This window comes from Lycorma delicatula, chromosome 6 (genome assembly GCF_047948215.1).
Source record: "Lycorma delicatula isolate Av1 chromosome 6, ASM4794821v1, whole genome shotgun sequence".
Lineage (NCBI taxonomy): Eukaryota > Metazoa > Arthropoda > Insecta > Hemiptera > Fulgoridae > Lycorma > Lycorma delicatula.
In genome coordinates this window covers 118,383,777-118,405,070 of record NC_134460.1, presented here as the reverse complement: position 1 = coordinate 118,405,070, position 21,294 = coordinate 118,383,777, and the positions used below count along the sequence as shown (strand labels likewise).

Here is a 21,294-nt window from a genome sequence, read left to right as displayed (position 1 = left end):
GTTGATCTTTGATTTCACACATTTGATCCAGTAGCGGTAAAGAGGTGCAAATAGTGACACGAGAATACAGAATCGCTGTGGGTAGTCGTCACGCTTGTGGGCTTGTGCCCAATATCTGTGATAGAAGGAATACAGCGAGCACTTTGTTCGTATATTGTTAGGTCAGGGCATCTCTGACCATGATAGATGTTAGTGCGATAGGTAAGAAGCCTAGCCGGAGGAGGGACCAGAGCTTTTTCCTTCGACTTCCTCGAACACTGGTTCTGACAACGATAATTCATGAACCCACTTATTGAATAGTTTTTGCAAGCCGGGGGCAGGCCTGGCAGTTCTGCTCCATTGGGCCGTGATGTTTTGGTGGAACTGGGTGGCTTGTCTTCTTATTTAGCTAACCCCAAACGTACTAGTGCAGCTATCAACAAGAGATTATTGCCTCGGCTCGAATTCTTCCGAGCGGCTTTCATAGCTCTCGTCTAGGGCTTCGAAAATCTTGTCTCGAAGCCTAAAGAAATAACCGTAGTTCAGAAACCGGCCCCGGCGCAACCGCGTAGGTAAGCTGAGGTGGTCAGGGGCAGACATGAAACCAGCCAGTCCTCTAAGAAACCTGAGGTTGCATTTGTTAATAGGGCGGAGGGCTCGACCGACTATGTCCAGCAGTCAGCTGAAAAAAGACCTCCAGGTTGCCCTTCGGGGAGACGGGAAAGGCCTTAAAATCAGGAACATTAAAGAGACCGGCAAGGGATTAGTTGTGGTAGCGGATGACACAGAGACCATTCAGGCAATTAGAGATTCCTTGGCGATTAAGAGATTGAATGTGAAAATAGACCCGAAAAGAACGCGTAGGCCCCGTATTATAGTCTATAGTATTGATCGTAAACTGACCGACGAAGATGTCTTGTCCCTTATTAGGGAGGAGAACTCTGATTTGGATGAAGCCGCCTTCCGGCGGGACTGCGGTTGGTCTTTAAAACGGGTAGGCGTGATACCCAGGGATATCACGGAAACTTTGAGATAAGTTCTGGTCTCTTTCAAAAATTTATGTCCATAGGCAGACTATTTATTGATCTAGGGTCCTGCCGACTCAAAGAGTACGTGGATGTCCAAAGATGTTTCAAGTGCTGCAGATATGGTGGTAGGGCTAAATTTTGTAAGTTTGCCTTAGTGTGTGCCCATTGTGGAGCAGGGGGCCACAAACGTGACGATTGTTCACATAGGTCCGAGACTCCAGTCTGTGCTAACTGTAAGAGGTTGCACAAGAATCATGAGTTGTTAGTAAGAGGTGTGGTTGTTACGTAAGAGCCGTTGCGCTGTACTTTAACTTTTTAGATGGTTAGGTTTGGTCAACTAAATTCCCAGGGTGCTTGCTTATATAGTCCAGGTTGAATTAGATGAGATTGTAGAGAGACTGAGCTTCGATGTTGTCCTTCTGCAGCACCAATATGTAATTAGGGGTGACCTGCCAGACTTTCACAACTTGAAAAAGTTTTGTGTAGGGCATACCTGTATGTCTGCTACTCTGTGCAGGAAGTCGCTTGATAGTGTCTTTATATTGTAGGTTTTTGACGCGCATCATGTTGTAGTCAGACTTGCCATTCGCGGACAGAAACTTACAGTTGTTAGTTCATATTTCCAATACAGGAATCCCACTGAGGAACACCTAGCGAGATGAGATAGGATCCTTCGTATTGTGGGCAATGGTCCAATCCTTATTGGTGCCGATGTTAATGCGAAGTCGCTATTCTGGCACAGTGGGATCACTGATCATGGCGGTGGCCTAATTGATTCGCGCAGCACAATTTGGAGGTCTTTAATGTTGCAGACGAGTTGGCCACTTACGTCGGTACAGTTAACGGACGACTGGCCTTTCAGGTACAAATATTGACATCACCATTGGTAGGGACATCCCTGGCAGGGTCCTTGACTGGTCTGTGGTCAACGACTGTTCCAGCGATCATCGGTTGACACTATTCGAAATAGTGGATGAGCTGCGCGATGTCAATGAAGGACACTTCCTTTCACCGGGGGCACTTCATGCATAGGAAGGCGGACTGACCTAAATTCTCCTCTTTGTTGGAGTCCAGACTGAGATTTTTTCTCGAGACCTTGACGGCCTGCCAGAAAATTTCACTTCTGCGGTGGTGGCAACGGCTGAAGCCGCCATTCCTAGAGGCACTGGCCGGGAACGTATATCTGGTTGGTGGTCTCGGAATCTTGACAGTAATAGAGCAGCCTGTGAACCGACTCAGAAGGGCTGCGCAACGAGAGGGTGATCCCCATCGGCGTGTGGCCCTAACTGCAGATTACCGCAGAACGAGGGTAGGTACTTTCATAGCATTAGGTCCTTCAAGCGTAATTCCTGGCGCTCCTTCGTTCAGGAGCAAGGGAATAGAGACCCTTGGGGCGTTGCGTATAGAGCTCTTGGACATAAGCGCAGGAAAGATGTCCTCCTGTCAGCTTTTTCAACCCGCGAGGATGTGGTAATTGATAAGGACCGTGTCCTTAATATTTTGCTGAACGATTTGCTCCCGGATGACACTATGGTGGGTGAGGTTTCATACCATCGGCGTGTCAGGCGGAAAGTCGCGATTTTCGAAACCGACATACAATCTTCTGAGATCACTGAGGCGGAAGTGCGCCAGATAATTGTTGCTGGCATGGCACAAGGCTCACGGATATGATTGTATCACAGTGGAGCTCCTCGTCTGAGCGCTTCCAGTGGTACTAAGTCCTCTAACTAGAATACATAATAGGTTGCTCTTCGCCGGCCACTTTCCAGCGTGAAGACTTGGTGTTGTTGTTCAAAGGTAGCGACAAAGATCCTACTGTTAGTTCTTCTTACTGTTCACTAACGCTCTTGCCCGTGATTGGCAAGGTTTTTGAGAAGGTCCTATATTTGCGTATTAACGTTAGATTGGCCACTGATCATTTGCTAATGGACAACCAGTATGGTTTCCGACCGAGCAAGAGCACTGAGGATGCCATACTAAGGGTGATGGATAGCTTCCTCCAGTCCATGTAAATATGTATTGGGGATTTTTCTGGACATATCCGGGGCATTTAATAACTTATGGTGGCCTTCTGCCCTGTTTCAGATGCAGAAGCTTGTGTACACGAAATGAACTAAAAATGCTCTCAAATTATTTCAGCCATCGGACCGCATCCCTACGTGATGGCGGCTCACAGGTTCGTAAGAGATTACTAAAGATGCCCTCAGGGCAGTGTTCTCAGTCCCCTTCTTTGGATCATAGAATTCGATTCGATGTTGCGTTTAAGGTTGCCATGTGGTTGTTGTGTCATCGCTTATGCTGACGACGCGCTGCTATTGATTGAAGGGGATTCGCGTAACGAGGTAGAATTCCGAGCTGCTCGTTCTTGTCAGACACTCCAACTGTGGAGTCTCCAACATAAGATGATTTTCAGACCATAGAAAACCACAATGATATTGCTTAAAGACCGATTGGCTGCTTCCCGACGAATCCGGGTTCAGATGGTTAGTCTCCCCATTCGGTACGTTACGACTCAAAAATACCTGGGTGTTATCCTTGATGAGAATTTTCGGTTCAAGAAACATCTACAGTACGTAGCAAAAAAGGCCGCTGATGCTTTTTATGGAATCCGTAGTCATTCATTCCGATTGGGGGTTGAATTACCGTACCATGCGTATACTTTACAATGGTGTCAGCGAAGCTATTATGCGCCTATATGGGCTCACCGCATATCTTAGTTATTGCGCCGACATTTTGCTGCGAGCCTAGTGACTCTCTTGCTGACTGTTGTAGGCGGTTACAGAACAGTCTCGCGGGAGACAGTCTGTGTTACAGCCGGAGTAAAACCAATAGATATTTTGGCTAATGAGCATAAGGAACGCTACATTTCAGAGGTAAATAACCTATTGACGTCAGAACGAAAACAGTTGATTAATACCGGGGCCTTGCGTCTTGGCAGGTCAGGTGGGATGAATCCCCCGCAGATCGCTTCACGCATGGTATATTTCTTAAATTGTTTAATTAAGGTGCGATTAGATGGTCCCCGAATCGGTATATCAAACAGTTTCTCTCCGGGCTTGGTGCCTTTCTAGCGAGTATGGCTACGTTTCGTTTGGTCGATTCGAGTCAATGCCCGGTTTACGGGACTGATGATACAGAGGACCACATCCTCTACGTCTGTCCCCGATACGAGATCGAACGTTCACGAGCTTTTAGGGAACTTGAGAATACATTCCTTTCTGGATCTCCGTACCAACTGCATGATCAGCGAGGAATGGTCTATAGTGGTTTTCTTCGCGCCCTTGCGATGTGTAGGTCTGCAGAGGAAGTTTGATCTACGTACTCGATCGTGGTATGATCCCGGGTGGCTGGGGTTCCGGCTTAGGGCATTGGATTGGTTGGAGGTAGGCGCATTGGCATTGTATGCGATTCGATTTGGGGGTTGTCGCTGTTGGGGTGGCTGCGCTGCTGGGGTATGGTAGCCCGTGCGACCGGGGACGGTTATGATCGTGACCTGCTAATGCCACGCCAGACACCATGATGGGACCCCTTGTTAGGTGATCTAAACTAATCGACTATTTGTGTGCAAGTCTGAATTTCTATGTTACGTAAAACACAATTTTGATTGGCATGAGTGTAGCACTGATTTAACTTTAAACTCGTTTGTTTTCTGAGGCATTCAGTCACGAACAGTGTTGTCACATCTGTACTAGGCGCGGGATTCGCGCTTCCGCGGTTTTGGTTAGTTAGTTTGTGGGAATCACGTTAGGTTGGATGTGAAGGTGTCTAAGGGCTACGTGAGGGCGAAATTTTATATGTATTTACTGATCCAAATGCAAAGCATTTACATCGGGGCATCCCGACTAAGGCCTGGCTGATGACTATGAGATGTAATCAGAAGGTCTAAAGACGACCTCTGATAAAGCCCCTCAGGGCTTGGAACGGAGGGGACGGTGTGGCGAATGGTAATGTTACAAGGTGGGGGTGTCTTCCCCCTACAGGGTTGGGATGTCATTCTTGTGGTCATTCATTATTCACTCTTCAGTCGTCAATCTTGTTTAGTTCCAGCCAGTCACCTACAAATGGCAATGCATTTTTCAGTATGTTCGGACTTATTTCTTTCATTTTTACATACTCTTTACATATTTATATTTTGTTATCATTTAAATGTTGGAGCTTTATTATATTTAATAGGATTTTTAAATTAAAATATCTTCTTCGGCTTTGGTTGGATTCATTCGGTTATTTACAGTACACTTGACTCCTTTCATATGCATTCAGCTGCTGACGATTCAGTGGCTCCTTACAAATCACTCAGCTCCTTTCGAATGCATTGGACTCCTGTCAGTTCACATCACCCTTTTGGATATATTCGGCTCCTGACAAAGCAGCAGCTCCAGCAACATTATTTAAGCAAGTCCATTGTCATTCATTATTCAGTCGTCATTCTTGTTTAGTTCCAGTCAGTCGCCTACAAATGGCAATGCATTATTCTTGTACAATCGCATTTAGTAACAGTTCCAGTTCATAATTCAATTATAATAAACATTTAATAATACATAAATAATTCATTTAATATTTCAAGTATATTAAACATTCAATTTATACATAATAAAGTATTTTCAAATATAATAAAGAATTGATAATAACATCAACTTTTATGACTAATTATTTAATAATCATCGCTGAACTTCATCTGTTCGTACACCCATCACTACTTTTCAGTATACTGTTAAAATATAAAAATTTGTCACTTTTAGATCATAAAAGTTATCTATTTATAACTGTTTGCAAAAAAATCATGCAAATATATAAAAGACTTGCATTTTGCAGATAAAAGATCTGCAGAAACTGGTCCTTTCCCTCATGTATTTTTCTATTTATTCTCCAAGTCAACTAAATTTTGTAATTTTACTTTTGCATCTTCTTCTGTACTGATGTTAAAAGCTTTATCATGAAAACTATCGGTGAATTACAGAAAGAGACAAGTTTCCTGAACAATGAAATATCAACAATACTGAGTAATAGGAAGATAAATGTGAGTATATTACAAGACAAGGGTATATTATCACAATTTATCACATTTTTTTTAAAAGAGAATTTAATTTTTAGGATATCAGAATCATTACTTCATAGATAATTTCTTATTAAAATCCAGATTTGTTAACTAGTAATTTAAGGTTTTATTTAGTAATACAATCAGAATTTATGACAAATCACAATTTTATTTTCTCAAATACAAAAACCAAATTACAAAGAACAAAATTGATGCAAACTAAATTAACAGAGTAAAATACACTAAAATTAAAAGCTTAAAATTAAATAATTCTTTGATTTCATATTTTTAAGTTTCTTATATCACATAATAAAAATCACTAAAAAAAATTGTCAATATCAAATATTAAATTTGGATCAGAAAGAGAAAGCAAAGTTACTCTTTTCCTTACAAACAAACTGTTACTGCTTCGTTACTAGATCTTTAAAATTGATTAATTCACAGACCTCTATTATTAATTCAGACTTTGGTTTTGAAAAAATATAAAATCTAGTCATAAATAACTAATCAATTTAAATGAGATAAACAAAACTTTGGTAATACATAATACTAAAATAGTACAACAGTTTAGTACCATTTCTCACACCCATAAATCAAAAGCTAAATTAACACTTTCATGTCTATCATTTACTGGACTATCTGGCTAAAACTAAACACAGACTTTAACAACAATACTGGTTCTGGAAAATTTCTTACAATATACTTACATATACTTTTACAGAAAGTATATGAAACTTATATTTCTGGAGTAATCAATTAAATTACGATAGTGTATTATGATTATGCTAGTGTACTGAGTTCATGGAGTGGTATCTAACATTCCGCTAGTTTTGGGCATTAGTATATTTATGACAAGTCAGGCTAACAATGCTGTTAACCTACAAAGTTTATTGTCAATTCATTATGTCATTTTTTTAATTTGTTTTGTACGTTTGTCAGTCAATAGCTGGCCACTAACACAGATACTTGGAATGTGTTCTTGGAATGCCACATATTACCACCAGATTTAAAATATGACATTTTAAGTACTTTGTCACCCACAAACATAGTTTAAAATAAACATCCCATAGATACATATTTGGCACTGGAAATTCTTGCATGTTCATTTATGAATGAAAATTTCACATCTTACATATTTCAAATATGTATGCTAAGAACTCCACCCATTTTAAAATACTAAATGTATGACATGCAGTATTTTTATTACATCGATTGAAAAGGTTGTATGCATATTAACCTACTGGTAAAGGTATTACAGGAAGACTAAATTAAAAAATTTAATTTAGTGATTTTCAAAAATTCTGTGAATCGGTTGAGTTTTTTTCATTACAAATTTTTATTTGCTGTTTTATGGACTTTTTTTACACCAATTATGTTTATTACCCTACTAATTCAAACACTGTCATTTTTAAATTACAGTTCAGCATTATCTTTACTGCCCACTTCCCATAAACATGGGTTTATAAAGTTCTATAAAGGCTACCAAAAATTCTTTAATCCAGTATCCCATACCTGTATATTTTACATGAATTATAAAATAATAAATGCAATCAAAATCATTAAAGTTATAAAATATTAAACCCAATCAATAAAACATAAAACAAATAAAATATTATGTTATAAAATATGTGCCAAACTAAAAGCATGGAACTTGTTATATCAAGTATGTGGTGTGTGAATCAAGTAACACACGCTCTAGTATGCATGCTTGACATATACCATTAGAAAGTCGCATGCAAACATCTCTGTTAGTGGCTCGCAAAATCTAGTAATGTTTTGGTAAAAGTTTTGACAGTTGGCAGTTTTATCCTTAAATAATATATACAGATTTACATTTCAAAGCCATAGCTCATTTCAACATGCTAGAAAAATGTACCAAATATTAGTTTTTGGAATGATTTCATTTAGGATTCATTTCAGCACAAGATATATTGTGAGAAAAAAATTTTTTTTTTTATTCATTTTTTCATCTCTACCATATATCAAAGAAGTTTACACTTGCCACTTCCAGGATTTCAATAAATTACTTGCCTGTTACAGTGGCAATAACAAATGAGATATATGTTGATTACATAATTTTTTAAAACAGTACTTGACTTGAGAATAACAATTCTCAAGTCAAGTACAGACCTGAAAGTGTTAATAGTTTAATATTTATTGGAGAGGAAATTAGTTTACAATATTAACTAAAATAAAATTTCTCATAGTACTTATAGGAACTCTCCATACTAACAAAAAGCATAAATGACAAAATAAAATTTCTTTCTCAATTAAATTTGTAATCGGTTAATAAGCTAAACAGGAACTAGAAACTTAGATACACCATACTACATCAATTAATACTTTAGAGGTGACTATCACTTTTAAGCAGCACTTAAGGAGTAACAAAAAAAACCACAGAAATATAAAATGTTATACTCATAAAATGCTATATACAGATGGTACCTCGGTATACGTCTGCTTTGGAATACATCCTGTTTGGACATGACAATTAATAATCAATTATATTCGAAGTTGATGTATTATTAACTGACTGATCATACAAGTAAGTGATATCCTTACTTATATTACTTATATAGCAAAATATAAATATAGATGTCATATAGCAAAACAGGAGTCAATAAGTTTATTCCATTGGTTTTTTAATTTAGAATCTACCATTAAGTTACATTTACATTTTACAAATTAATTACTGTATGTTAAATAAATAAGTGGATATTTTTTGTAAACCTCTAAGAAATTATTTAAATGCTGTTCATGACTGATAATTTGTTACATATTCTGCTTAATAATAGATGAATTTAAACTATTAATACGATACATTGTACTGAACAGCATGCATGCATGGATGAATACGGATATGGTGGAGATATAGACACGAGTAAAATACAGTACTGTTATCGGTTGAAAATCAGTATGGCTGGTGCTATAGAAGTAAAGAATATTTGTTCTATACCTTTTTGTTAATTTTCTTGTGATTTTGATTTTTAAGTAAAATTTTATTATTTTTAATAATCGTGGAATGTAGAATGGCAAATGAAAAGAAACACAAAATGAAAAAATAACTAAAATCAGTATGGAATTGATAAAGGAGATTGTTGAAAAATATGAAAGTAGCATGCGTATCTGCAACTTAACAGATAGCATATTGTATACAGATAATGACAATATTGACAACTGTGAAAAATAAAGATATTATTAAATATGCTAACATTGCCAAGGGGGTTAAATCAATTTATAAACAAAGATCGGAGACATTAGAGCATATTGCGAAATTGCTTTTGCTTTGGATAACTGAAAAACAGTGTGCTGGCAATAGCGTATCAGAAGCAATTATTTGCAAGAAAGCTAAAATGATACATGCCAATCTCATGAAAAATCAAGCAGGAACTAGCCAGGAAAGCGAGGTGTTTAAAGCCAGCCATGGCTGGTTTGTGAATTTCACAAAAAAAAACAGTATTCATAGTGTTATGCGGCATGGAGAAAGAGCTAGTGTCAATAAAGTAGTCGCTAATGGATTTGTTAAACAATGGGGAGTTTGTGGAAAGTGAACATTTTATTCCCCCAATAAGTTTTAAATTGTGATGTAACTGGCCTGTTTTAGAAGAAATTGCCAAACAGGACCTATATCACTCAAAAACAGAAAGTTATCGCCAGGGCACAAGCCAGTGAAGGGCAAGCTAACTTTCTTCTGTAGCAGTAATGGGGATTGCAAAATGAAGCATTTATTGATCTAGCACTCTGAAAACCTGAAGGCATTTAAAAAACACAATGTTCAAAAATGTCAAGTGCCTATGATGTGGAGTTCAAATGGCAAGGCTTTACTGACAAGAAAATACTTCAGTGAATGTTTATGTTATGTTTGGCCCAAGTGTAAAAGGTTATTTACAGAACAACCTGCCTTTGAAGGTTCTCCTAATAATGCTCCCACTCACCCACCAAGCTTGAAGGATTATGTCTTGCCTGAGTTTGACTTCATTACTGTAAAGTTCCTTCCCTCTAATACGAATCCTCTCATTCAGCCCATGGATCAGGTCATAAATAATTTCAAGAAACTTTAAACTAAAGCGTTATACTAGAGGTGTTTTCAAGTAACCTGAGACAGAATTAACCCTGGAGAGTTCTGGAAAGATCATTAAGTTTGCCACAGAACAATGAACTTTGCTTTGGAGAAGTTTATGGCCACATGCAGTAACTGCAAGGGACGTTGAATCTGTGCCCTCTATAGTGGAGGATATTGTTTCTCTGGCCAAAACCATGGAACTGGATGTATGTGATGATGATGTGGAAGAATTATGGAGGGACACAATGAAGAACTGATCACTGAAGAGTTACAGAAACCAGAGAAGGATGAGCATCAGGCTAGAATGGATACACCTCTTCAGATTCAGAGGAGGAAGAGACAGAGGAAACTCCTTCTTCATTAATCAAAGAAATTCTTGCAAAATGGATGGGCATGAAACATTTTTCAGAAAAATACTGCCCAACAAAGTCAAACAAATTGCAATAGCATCAATTGGTAAGACCAGACAATGTCACGCTTTAGAAACATCCTGAGAAGAAGTCAGAAACAAAGTTCTTTAGAAAGATTTTTAATAAAAGTCAAGCCAGCTGAGCCAAGTGAAAAGTGATAGAAGACTGATAAAGAAAAAAACACCAGAATGTCAGGTTTTATTACAAGGGGACTCCTCTTCTTCCACAGAATAGAATATCATTTGTTTCTTTTTGTATTTTAGTATTAAGCAGAATTTAAATTTAAAAATCTATAATAAAATCTTGTTTTTTATTTATTTTACAACCCCATTAATGCAGTTATAATATCAATAAGAGTTTATGTTTTACATAGAACAGATTAATAATTTTTACATTTCTTCTTATGGGAAAGGTTGGTTTGGTATACATCCTGTATAAGTTCAAACATCAGCAACGAACGGATTAAGGTCATATACCAAGGTACCACTGTACTTTTCATGATTGGAAATGGATAACATTCTGAATTTTTATCTATGCTTATGCAGATTTGAAATACTCCAATTTACATCCAGGTAATATTTTAAGATCAATCTCCTAATATATGAATTGACCGATATTTTTGAAATTTAATCACACTTTTACCTTATTTAAAAACATTAGTGATCACAATTTAAGAAGCAAAATCTAATCTAGTTTTCTGCATAACACGCAATCTTATACACAGTGAAACTTATTAACATAATTTAATTTTTTATAATCTCCTGAGTTAAACAATTTTTTTTTCTACATTTAGTACAATTATTCTTTAAATTATTTGCATAAGACTTATTCATACACAACTGTATAAAACAGTGATCTTCATCCTGTAGGCTGTGGCCCAATGTTGGATTAAATATCTGTTGAACTTGAAATCCTATTTGTAACTGCTGAAAGAATTACCAAGGAGCTTAACACTACGTTTACATTTTTTTTAAACTAATAAAGTTAAATGATGCTGATTTCATTCTTAAGATGAATGTTTACATACATGCATATTCAATGATCACTTTGAAAGTTTGTCTTTAATGCTACAGCTATTTACACATGCTACAGTCCATGTGCCGATAATTTTCATTGCATACAATTGGCAGAACAGATCTACTGGTACCCCTACCATTGGACACTTCAATTCTAATGCCTACTTATATTAATTCTTCATCTTTGTTTAGTTCTTAATTCAGTTTGCTTTAGTGTATCTGATGTCTATTTCAGCATTACGTTATTTTTGTATACATATTGTTTATTGATTTATAATTTTCATAATGGTGACAAGCTCCAGCAAGAAACTGAAGGTTTCTGATGAAAAATGGTTGTTTAATGACAAGTGGGCAGGTTTATATTTCTTTGTTGAGGTAAAAGAAAAACCTGTATATTTGATATAAAATGAGTTGTCTATGTCAGTGATGAAAGAGTTTAATATAAAACACCATGATGAAATTAAGCATGCTTGCAAAATGGACCAACATAAAGAGTAAACTCGTTTAGATAAAGTGACAGAGTTACAGAAGAGACTGCAGATTCAAAAATTTTAATTTAAAAAGCCAAATGTTGAGAGTGAATTAAATGTTAAGGCTAGCTAATATCCTAAAAAATTATTTGGTAGTCCAAACCCTTCTGTGATGACAAATTTGTAAAGGAGTGCGTGGAGTCAGCAGCTGAAATCCTATGCACAGCACAGAAGCATTTATTTTTTTAAATTAGCTTATCTGGAATTACTGTTTTGAGAAAAATAGAGGAATTGGCTGAAGATATTGAAAATACTTTGAAAGAAATAACTTCTAAGGTTATGTTTTATTCTGTAGCTCTTGACGACAGTATAAATGTTACAGATACTGCTTAGTTGTGCATTTTTATCAGATGTATTGATAAAGACTTTAACCCTACTAAAGAAATAGCAGGTCTTTTTCTCATGAAAGGCACCATAAAAGGAAGTGACATATTCAAAGCTTTATCCTCAGCTTCAGAGGTTCTATCTAAAGCTGAGCAATTTCTCAGGAATTGCTGATGGGGCCCTATCAATAGTTAGCAAGAAAGACAGCATTACTCCTCTAATTTGAAATGAAGCAAATTCTTGTAGAAGCATGTGATTAATGCAGTATCATTACATTCGGCATCAAGAACAAGTATGCGCGAAAAATGTCTTTAAGGAAGTATTGAAAGACATTATAAACATTGTCACTTTCATTCAATTTCAAGGACTGAAACACACAATTTCAATCTTTTCTCAGTGATATGGACGCAGAGTACGAAGACGTCCCTACTGCACAGACATTGGCTCAGTACAAGAAAATTTCTTGAGGAAGTGGTTATCTTAAAGATGAAATTTCTCAATTCATGAACAACAAAGGTAAAACGTTTCATCTGTTTAATAATCCTGAGTGGATGGCTGATTTTAATTTTCTTACTGACATTCATGCACCTCAGTAATTTGAAACATGTGTCTTCAAGGCAGAAACAATTTGGTCCATAACCTATTTCACCAAATAAAAGCGTTTGAAACAAAGCTACATTTACGGGGAACTTTAGTTAAATTGACAATTCCCTACAATAGCTCTTAGTGAAATTACCACCAAAGAGAAGTATGTGGATACCATTGTTTCTTTCAAGTCTCGACTTTAATGTTGAAGTTGAAAAAGCTCCCAGAAATATGTAAATGGAACTAATCAAGTTGTAATGCAATAGGTATTTGCAGGAGAAGTTTAGAAATACTGGATTTTTAATCACAGTATGTCAATGAAGAAAAATTCCCAGTAATTTAAAACAATGCTTTGTTTGTAGCTTCACTTCTTGACACCACATACACCAGAGAGCAGTTTTTTCTAAAATGAAGTATGCAAAATCAAAAGTGAGAAATCGTTTGTTAGAACACACTTATTTAGAGAACAACCTTAGAATCTCTTCTTCCAACATCAAAGCTGTTATTAAGAAATTAGTTACGAGAAAATAGTGTCAAGTGTCTCGCTGAACTCATGCACCTTTCACCTGTAATTGTATAAATATTTAAATAAATTTAAAATGTAATATTTGATAATTGTTATTCAATTGGTTTCCTTGAAAAATTCAATAAAACTCAAACATAAAACCTATTATTGCATATAATCTTCATCTAGCAAACCTATACCATACTTATACATACACAAAACCACACATTACTCATATAATGGTATATTACCACATGGCCAATATTTACATAAATTATTTGCTATGCGGCCCACTTATATTTATAATATAATATTATATTTATAATGGGCAACTTATAATTATGCGGCACTTTATTTCATACAAATTGAAGACCACTGGTATAAAATGACAACCTTTCAAAGCTCAACAATTTCACAACAAAGAAAAGATTTATCTATCAGAATTCACTTCTTAACTGTCAAGGTACAACTTAAAATTATTAACAGTAACAGAAAGATAAACAGGTATAAAATTCTACAATCTTACAACTTAAAAAAAAAAAACTGTGAGTATCTCATAATGCAGAGTATTTTGATGTTCTTAATTACAAAAATGATTCATGCTACTCATTTTAAGAATTGATGGCGAAAAATAGTAATATATTGAAACAAATTGATATTACAGCTTATTTTATAGAAGTAAAATGAGATTTTTTTTATACACAAATTACTGGAATCACAGGCTTAGTATAAAACTCAACAATGCATTAACTAATATCGAAAGACACTTGAAAATTTAACAGTACTGCTGTCTTGTCTTAATTCAAAACAATATGAGAAAAAATTCTAAAAAAGATACAAAGAAATAGCACAAAATAAAACAAGTGAAATATCTAACACTAAAAACAGATAATGAATAAATTTTAATGTGTTGTAACTGAACTTTTAAGAACAAGACATATGAATACATCCTATTCGTGTAAAATTCATCATTAGATGTTAAAATCACATAATATTTCTTACTATTAATCATTCCAAGATATTTCAATATTTCTCCTCCAAACTGAACTTAAAACTTTAAAAATGCTTAAGTTATGCAGTTCACAGAATTAACAAAAAGATAATACCAAAATAATAAATTTAGAAAAAAAATTAAATACATACTAATATTAATAGTAACATATATTATTATAAATATTTTGCATTTCATTTATCAACTGCTAAAATTATCAGCATTAATTAAATGTAACCCAAATACTTGCTACGTGCCAATTTGAAAAATTTTGGAACAGAATCTTGCTATTATACAAGGTCAACATATCCAAAAAAATTACTGTTCCAATTCAGTAATCCACACATTAGCACTATTACTAAATTTTCAAGCCGTATGCCAAGAAATGGATCAACCTGTTATAATAATGGATGCTAATAACAAATTCTACATCATGCAAAAATGTTGGTGCTGGTTGTATTTTAGATGTCCAGAAAAAGCTTGTAATATTTATAAAACTTCTGAATTTCTCATTTCTTTTTCATGAATATTTCTGAACATATTCAAAGTTATGTAATAAAAAATAATACCAGATATTTATGAATTTTATGGTAGGTTCAAGCAATGTATCTGAAGAAAAATCAGAAAGAAATTCAAAACTGAAAGAATATTTTGATATAATATTTTTGATTTGGTAAGAGTGTAGTGTAGATCACAGTGCTGATAAGTTAGTCATGCCTATTCTCCTATTCTACACTAAATAGTAGTGAATTAAATATAATTTAATTCTGTAGAATGAAAACTGTACTGATGAAAACAAAACAAGAATAGATTTTTCTTTTCATTTATTTAATACCCATTACAACCTTTAACATAGTTAAATAAAATGTTTTGTCTCAAGGCACATTTACCCAGAGACTGAAATTTTTCTATCACTGATAAATTAAGTTTGCACAAATTAAATTCTTGATGAAATCAAGAAATTGATTTAAATCACATGAAATAGTCAAATACACTAATGTTTTTAATATGCAGCAAAATAAGTTTTTCTACGTTTAGGGTCTTGCCGATTCTTTTATCAATACTAAGATTCTGAATATAATCAAGATACACAAATACCTTTGATATACTGAGGCTTAACTGCATGCTTTCCGCTAAAAATCCACCGAGTGATGCAAATAAAATAAACATTTAACAACTTGGAATTACAGCAAGCATAAAAAACGTTTCTGACATAAAAGAGACTCATTCACTTAACTCCCTGTAGTCCTTAGTGGTGAGAAAAACAAGATTTAACATCTATGATTTCATTTACAGATGAAAAATATAGCCTTTTATAAAAAAATATTCTAATAAAAAAGTGTCAGTGAAGATAATTTATTAAATTTTTATGTTTCAAGGTAAATAAATTTTATTGTAATTAGCGCTACTTGCACAATTTATTTTTTTATACATATTTATTATTTCAAATTATTGTATTTTTATTTTTTTGTACAATTTTATATTATGTAATAATTATGTTTAATTTTATTTTTAAATTGATTTTGATGTTTTAGTAATACCTCAAGACTTTTTTGGCACTTGACAAGTTTCTCGGTTTCACTCTTCAATTAAAAATTTTTATTGCTCAATGCACTAAAAACATAGTACATTAAACACAACTGTGATAATAATTTTAGGAAAAAACTGCTTTGAAATTTAAGAATTCTCTCCAACACAATGTTATTCTATATATCTAGTGTTTTCTGGTAGCATTCCTTATATACATGAATAGCAGACACAAATGTAATATGTCATTAATATATTATATTACTTATTTGTATATTTTTTTAAAAATTGTTAAAAGTATTTATTTTCACCTTATTTATAAATTTATTCTTCCTGATTATTTAAACTTATAAATATGAGTAAAATATTTACAGTAACTTTTTATTTATTCAACAAATAACTACTGGTTATATTATTGATGCGTTGGCAACGGTGGTTAACTAACTTTATTAGTAACTAACTAAATTTTAAAGATTTGTTCATAAATCTTATTTATATTTTTAATTGAGGGTTTTATGTTAATATTTTTGCAGGTAGAAGATATTGATTTGTCTCTACTATTTTAAACTTTTTAATACAAACTGTATGAAATCATGTATCTAACAGTGCAATATGTAAACACATCCGTAAAGAAAAAAGAAAAGATACAGTGAAAAGCAACTTAAATAATTAAATAAATATTTACTTAATACAGGAAGTACTTTGTGAATCATTGGAAATGGACAATGATAAATTTAAAACAACCACAAAGGTTTACTACTATCTAGAGTAAGAACTTACTTAACAAATATCATTTTAACACTATGCAGATGGAAATTAAAATGATCCATGATGAACACACCCTTGTTGCCAACTGGCATTAGTATCTCACATTAATGTTGAATTCCTTTAAGACATCATTCTACAAAGGACTACAATACAACATAAATAGCCAGCAATCCTCATTCATTTTCCTCTGAAATAATGATTCACTACAGACAAGCAAACAAAATGTAAGCAAATAATTTCTGCTTAATCGTTAAAATTCCTGAAAACGTTTGATATTAGACATCTTAGAAAGCATATAAAAGTACATTATTTTTTTTTTTTGATGATAAGCAAAACTATAACTGGAGTATAATTACTTCTGTAAGTTCATTGCCATTCTTTTTTTTTTTTATTAAAACCCTATTTTATATCAAACAGTAATCAGAAAATTTCTGCTACATGTTGGCAAATCCAACAGTGTCATTGTTTTTTTATAGCAACAAAATATCACTGATTTTTTTATACATTAATATAGATATATATATTACACCTGTACAAAAACAAAATAATACAATCTACTGAATGAGATTGTTAAGACTTTACTTTAATCTGTTTTTATTTGATCTTCCTTTACCTCCATTAAAAATATAAATAATTACGTCTCTGAAGAGAAGAAATATAAATCTCAGAAGTATAAAAAATCTATTATTGGATAAGTTATTTCTGCATAAAATGCAAAAAGTCGACTTTTATTATCAACCTTAGTTTATCACATGAAAGAAAACGCTAAGAAAGTATGGAAAGGGAAATCAATTTTTGTTTGAATGTAAATTTAAAATACCTGCAAAACAAGAGAATGTAAAAAACTGAAAGTTTCTATTTTCATAAAATCTGATCATTTATCATTTAATGTAGTTTATGCTTGATCAATCAATTTTATATTGTGTAATACATGTATTTACCGCTTATGTATTTCACATTATTGTGAATATTTCAGAGAAAAAACGATATCAGAATACTGTAAAAAAATGAACTAGCTAAAGGATTTTCATATAAATTATCATGTTTGAAATGAACTAGTAAAGAAAAATATGTTCAAAAAGGTGATTTGGTTGGTTACTACTTAATGTACTGGTTTGAATATTGAAAATTACCATATTACCCTATTTAATAATATCTTCTCCCTCTTTAATTTCTAAAATACATCTATCTTCTTTTTTAGCTTAATTTTTTAAGAGATTTTTTAGTAATGCAATTATACAACTTTTCTAAAAAAAAAAACCTTTTTAATTTTTATTATTAGTACCTTAATATAATATTAAAAAAAAACCAAACATTTAAGTGATTTATTTATGATATATTTAGGAAAAGGTTACTTACACATATGTAAAATAATTTCACATTAAGAAGAAGAATTAAATTAAAATCAATCAGTCACCATAAATTATTATTTTCAATTACAACGTACCAATTATTTACTACTAAACATGATTTACACTGCATATAAATAAAGGTAATGTATAGCTGCCACTACCCCAGTAACAGTGGTAGGAGCATATACTCAGTATAAACATAGGTAGGAGCATTATAAAAGATACAGTACCGGTATGTATTTTTTCTATTTGGTTTTAGAACATTTACACAATGTTAATTTACAGATTTTATATTTTTTAGTCTAAACATTGCAGATACTAATTCTATAAAAAATACTTAGGAAGATTTCAACATATATGTGTAATCAAACATAAACCAAAATTGTATAATCTCTAATAAAACAATTTGTTGTATTTAAATAATTTTAATACTGATAAAAGGTAGATGAAATAACTCAAGAGTTGTGGACTACAAACCTAAAAAATCTATCTACCTATTTTCACTTTGAATATGTTTAAATTTGACATTCTCAAAAGCAATTTTACAACTTCATATTTTTTTATGTACAACAGTAAACAAAAAAAGGATAATAAAAGAAGTTCATGTGTTTGTACGGGAATAATTTCATTCAATTTTCTTTTCTGATCATAAAATGTTGAAAAAGATAGAATATAATTCAGAACAAAAGCATTGCTAGGAAGTGCACACTGTATGATATAAAAATGCAAGATCTGTATTATAATAACTATATCTTTTAAAAGTTTCTTAGTCCATGAGAACAAATACAAATGAAAAAAAAAAAATTGCCTTTAATTATTACAATCTAGAAATCAATTATGTATAACAATATATGCATGAAAATAGAATTACATAACTTTACAAACAGTAAATACAAAGAAATACCTAACATATAAAAAAAATGCATGCTTACTTGCGTGACACCCATCAGACTTTTCCAGAAAGAAAAATAGCACATTAAATAACATGCGACTAGTTTTATCTTAATCTAATATTGAAGATATAACTTTGTTGTAAAGTGTTGACATTCCACAGAATAATATATAACAACAATAAATAATAACATTTCTTAAAAATCAACTTATATAATAATAATACTAAATTTATATTAAGTGAACCAAACGTTACATTTAAATATCCCCATTTACAATAATACTAATATTTTTATTGTATATACATATGCTTCTTTGTGTATATCAAATAATAAATGAACTACCAAATAAATACTAAACAGACCACACAACTGAGAGGCACTGTTCCTTCCTAACATCTTCAGTCTTTGTTTTTTAATAATAATTTTTAGGTATATTAGTTATGCAGTAACAAAAAAAAATAAAAATGAATGACTCCAATATAAAAATGAACATACACCAAAAGTTTATGTCCTTAATAAATATTATATCAAAAGTCGCCTCTCCAAATGATGAATTTTGTTCAACAATTCTGGTGGTTCATTTATCATTAATATATCAATATGTAGTTTTAAATAAATATAATATAATTTAAATATTCCTAAGTAGGAATAAATTTGTAAACCGATCCATTTAATAATTATATACTGACAATCACAGATTATAAACTCTTTTTTTTGGTGATCAACAATATTTACATCAATTATAAAAAGAAAAATAATTAACATAAAAGGAACCTTTTTCTCATCACACATCACCCGGCTCGGTACCAAAATATCGATCACCAAAATTGCCAATACCAGGCAACACATAAAATTTTTCATTTATTTCTGGGTCTACAGCTGAACTGACAATCTTGACTTGAGGAAATGCATATGCTATTGTATGGACCCCTATAACAAAAAAATTTTTTTAAATACACCAGAATATTCTATATAACTGTTGATAATAAGAAATTTTGAGTTATTTAAGACGATTGACAATTCACTTTCTAATTCAGAGATCATTTTTAAAGAAAATATAATAACTTAATATCAGGTGGGTTCAGTACACTGGAAAACTTTAATTAAACGAAGACCACAAAAATCAGAGAAAAATAATAAATTCTTTAAATGTTTATTCTTCTAGCAGCCTGAGCATACAAAGTGCATGAATGCAGTTTTCAAACATGACACAACTTGCCACGTATTATAATACTTCCCACGTATTATAATACTTCCCACGTATTATAATACTTCCCACGTATTAACCACTTACAATAACAGCTAATAGTCACAAGCAAAGAAACCAAGAGTGGAAGAAAATAATAATGTTACCAACATCCATAGCTGTGTTGGTAAAAGATAAAAAAAATAAGTTTTTTAAAAGTGTATGATTTTGATTAAAAAAATGAAGACACAAATCTCCCAATGATGAACCAGTTTCCTCATTCAATCAATGAAGAATGTCGATGGTCTTTCCTTGATCTACAACCTCAATGTATCCTTCAGTTCATCATCTGTGATAAAATGAATATCCTTAATACCACTCTTTAAATGTGGAACGAAGTGAAAATCACAGGGCGCCAAATCTGATGTGTATAGAGAGTATGGAATAGGTTCAAATTTCAACTTCAGAATAGCCTTGGCGGTTGCAAGCAATTTGTGCATGTGGCCCAACATTAGAATTGTTGAATATGACATACATCACCTAAGGTGTTTAACATTTCTATGTATCACAAAGAATTTAAATTCGACCTGACTTCCAGGCAATCAGCCATATACTTGTATTTGGAATCCCAGAACAATCTAAAGAGAATTCTGTTTGCCGAGGATTATTTTGAATTTTTTTTATGGCAAACTAAAATGCCAGTTTTTTCTGGGTCATAATGACATACCCAAGTTTTGTCTCCTATCATCTCTCTCGTGATAACATTTCAAAAGCTGTTCATAGCATTCCTTTCACGGTTTTGTTCTTTTGTGTAAGTTTGCATGGCACTCACTGTGAACAGATTTTGCAGTAACCAATTTGTGCAACAATGTGTCCTAGTCGTTCATTCAATGTACCTACCTGGATGGCAATGCATAATTTTGTGATCCATCAGTCATTTTGAAACATTTATCCAGCTTCTTCTGGAGCTTCTCATCAGTCACAGAAACTGGTCGACAACTAAGACAGTTATCTTCAATATTCACTTTATCAAATTCTGATGTACAAAATTTTACTGCCCACTTACAATACTTCAATCAACAATTCCATTACCATAAATGGC

At 33.0% G+C, this 21,294-nt stretch overlaps 1 protein-coding gene across 1 annotated transcript in view; it reads right to left on the bottom strand.

The window, feature by feature from the left end:
* Positions 1 to 6,197: 6,197 nt before the first annotated feature.
* The window catches only part of l(2)k01209 (uridine-cytidine kinase-like lethal (2) k01209), a 61,684-nt gene continuing 46,587 nt past the window's right edge, over positions 6,198 to 21,294 (bottom strand). Inside the window, exon 11 of the mRNA XM_075368423.1 lies at positions 6,198 to 19,936. Coding sequence (XP_075224538.1) covers positions 19,791 to 19,936 — 146 coding nt within the window. The 3' untranslated portion in view covers positions 6,198 to 19,790. The remainder of the gene's footprint in view (positions 19,937 to 21,294) is intronic.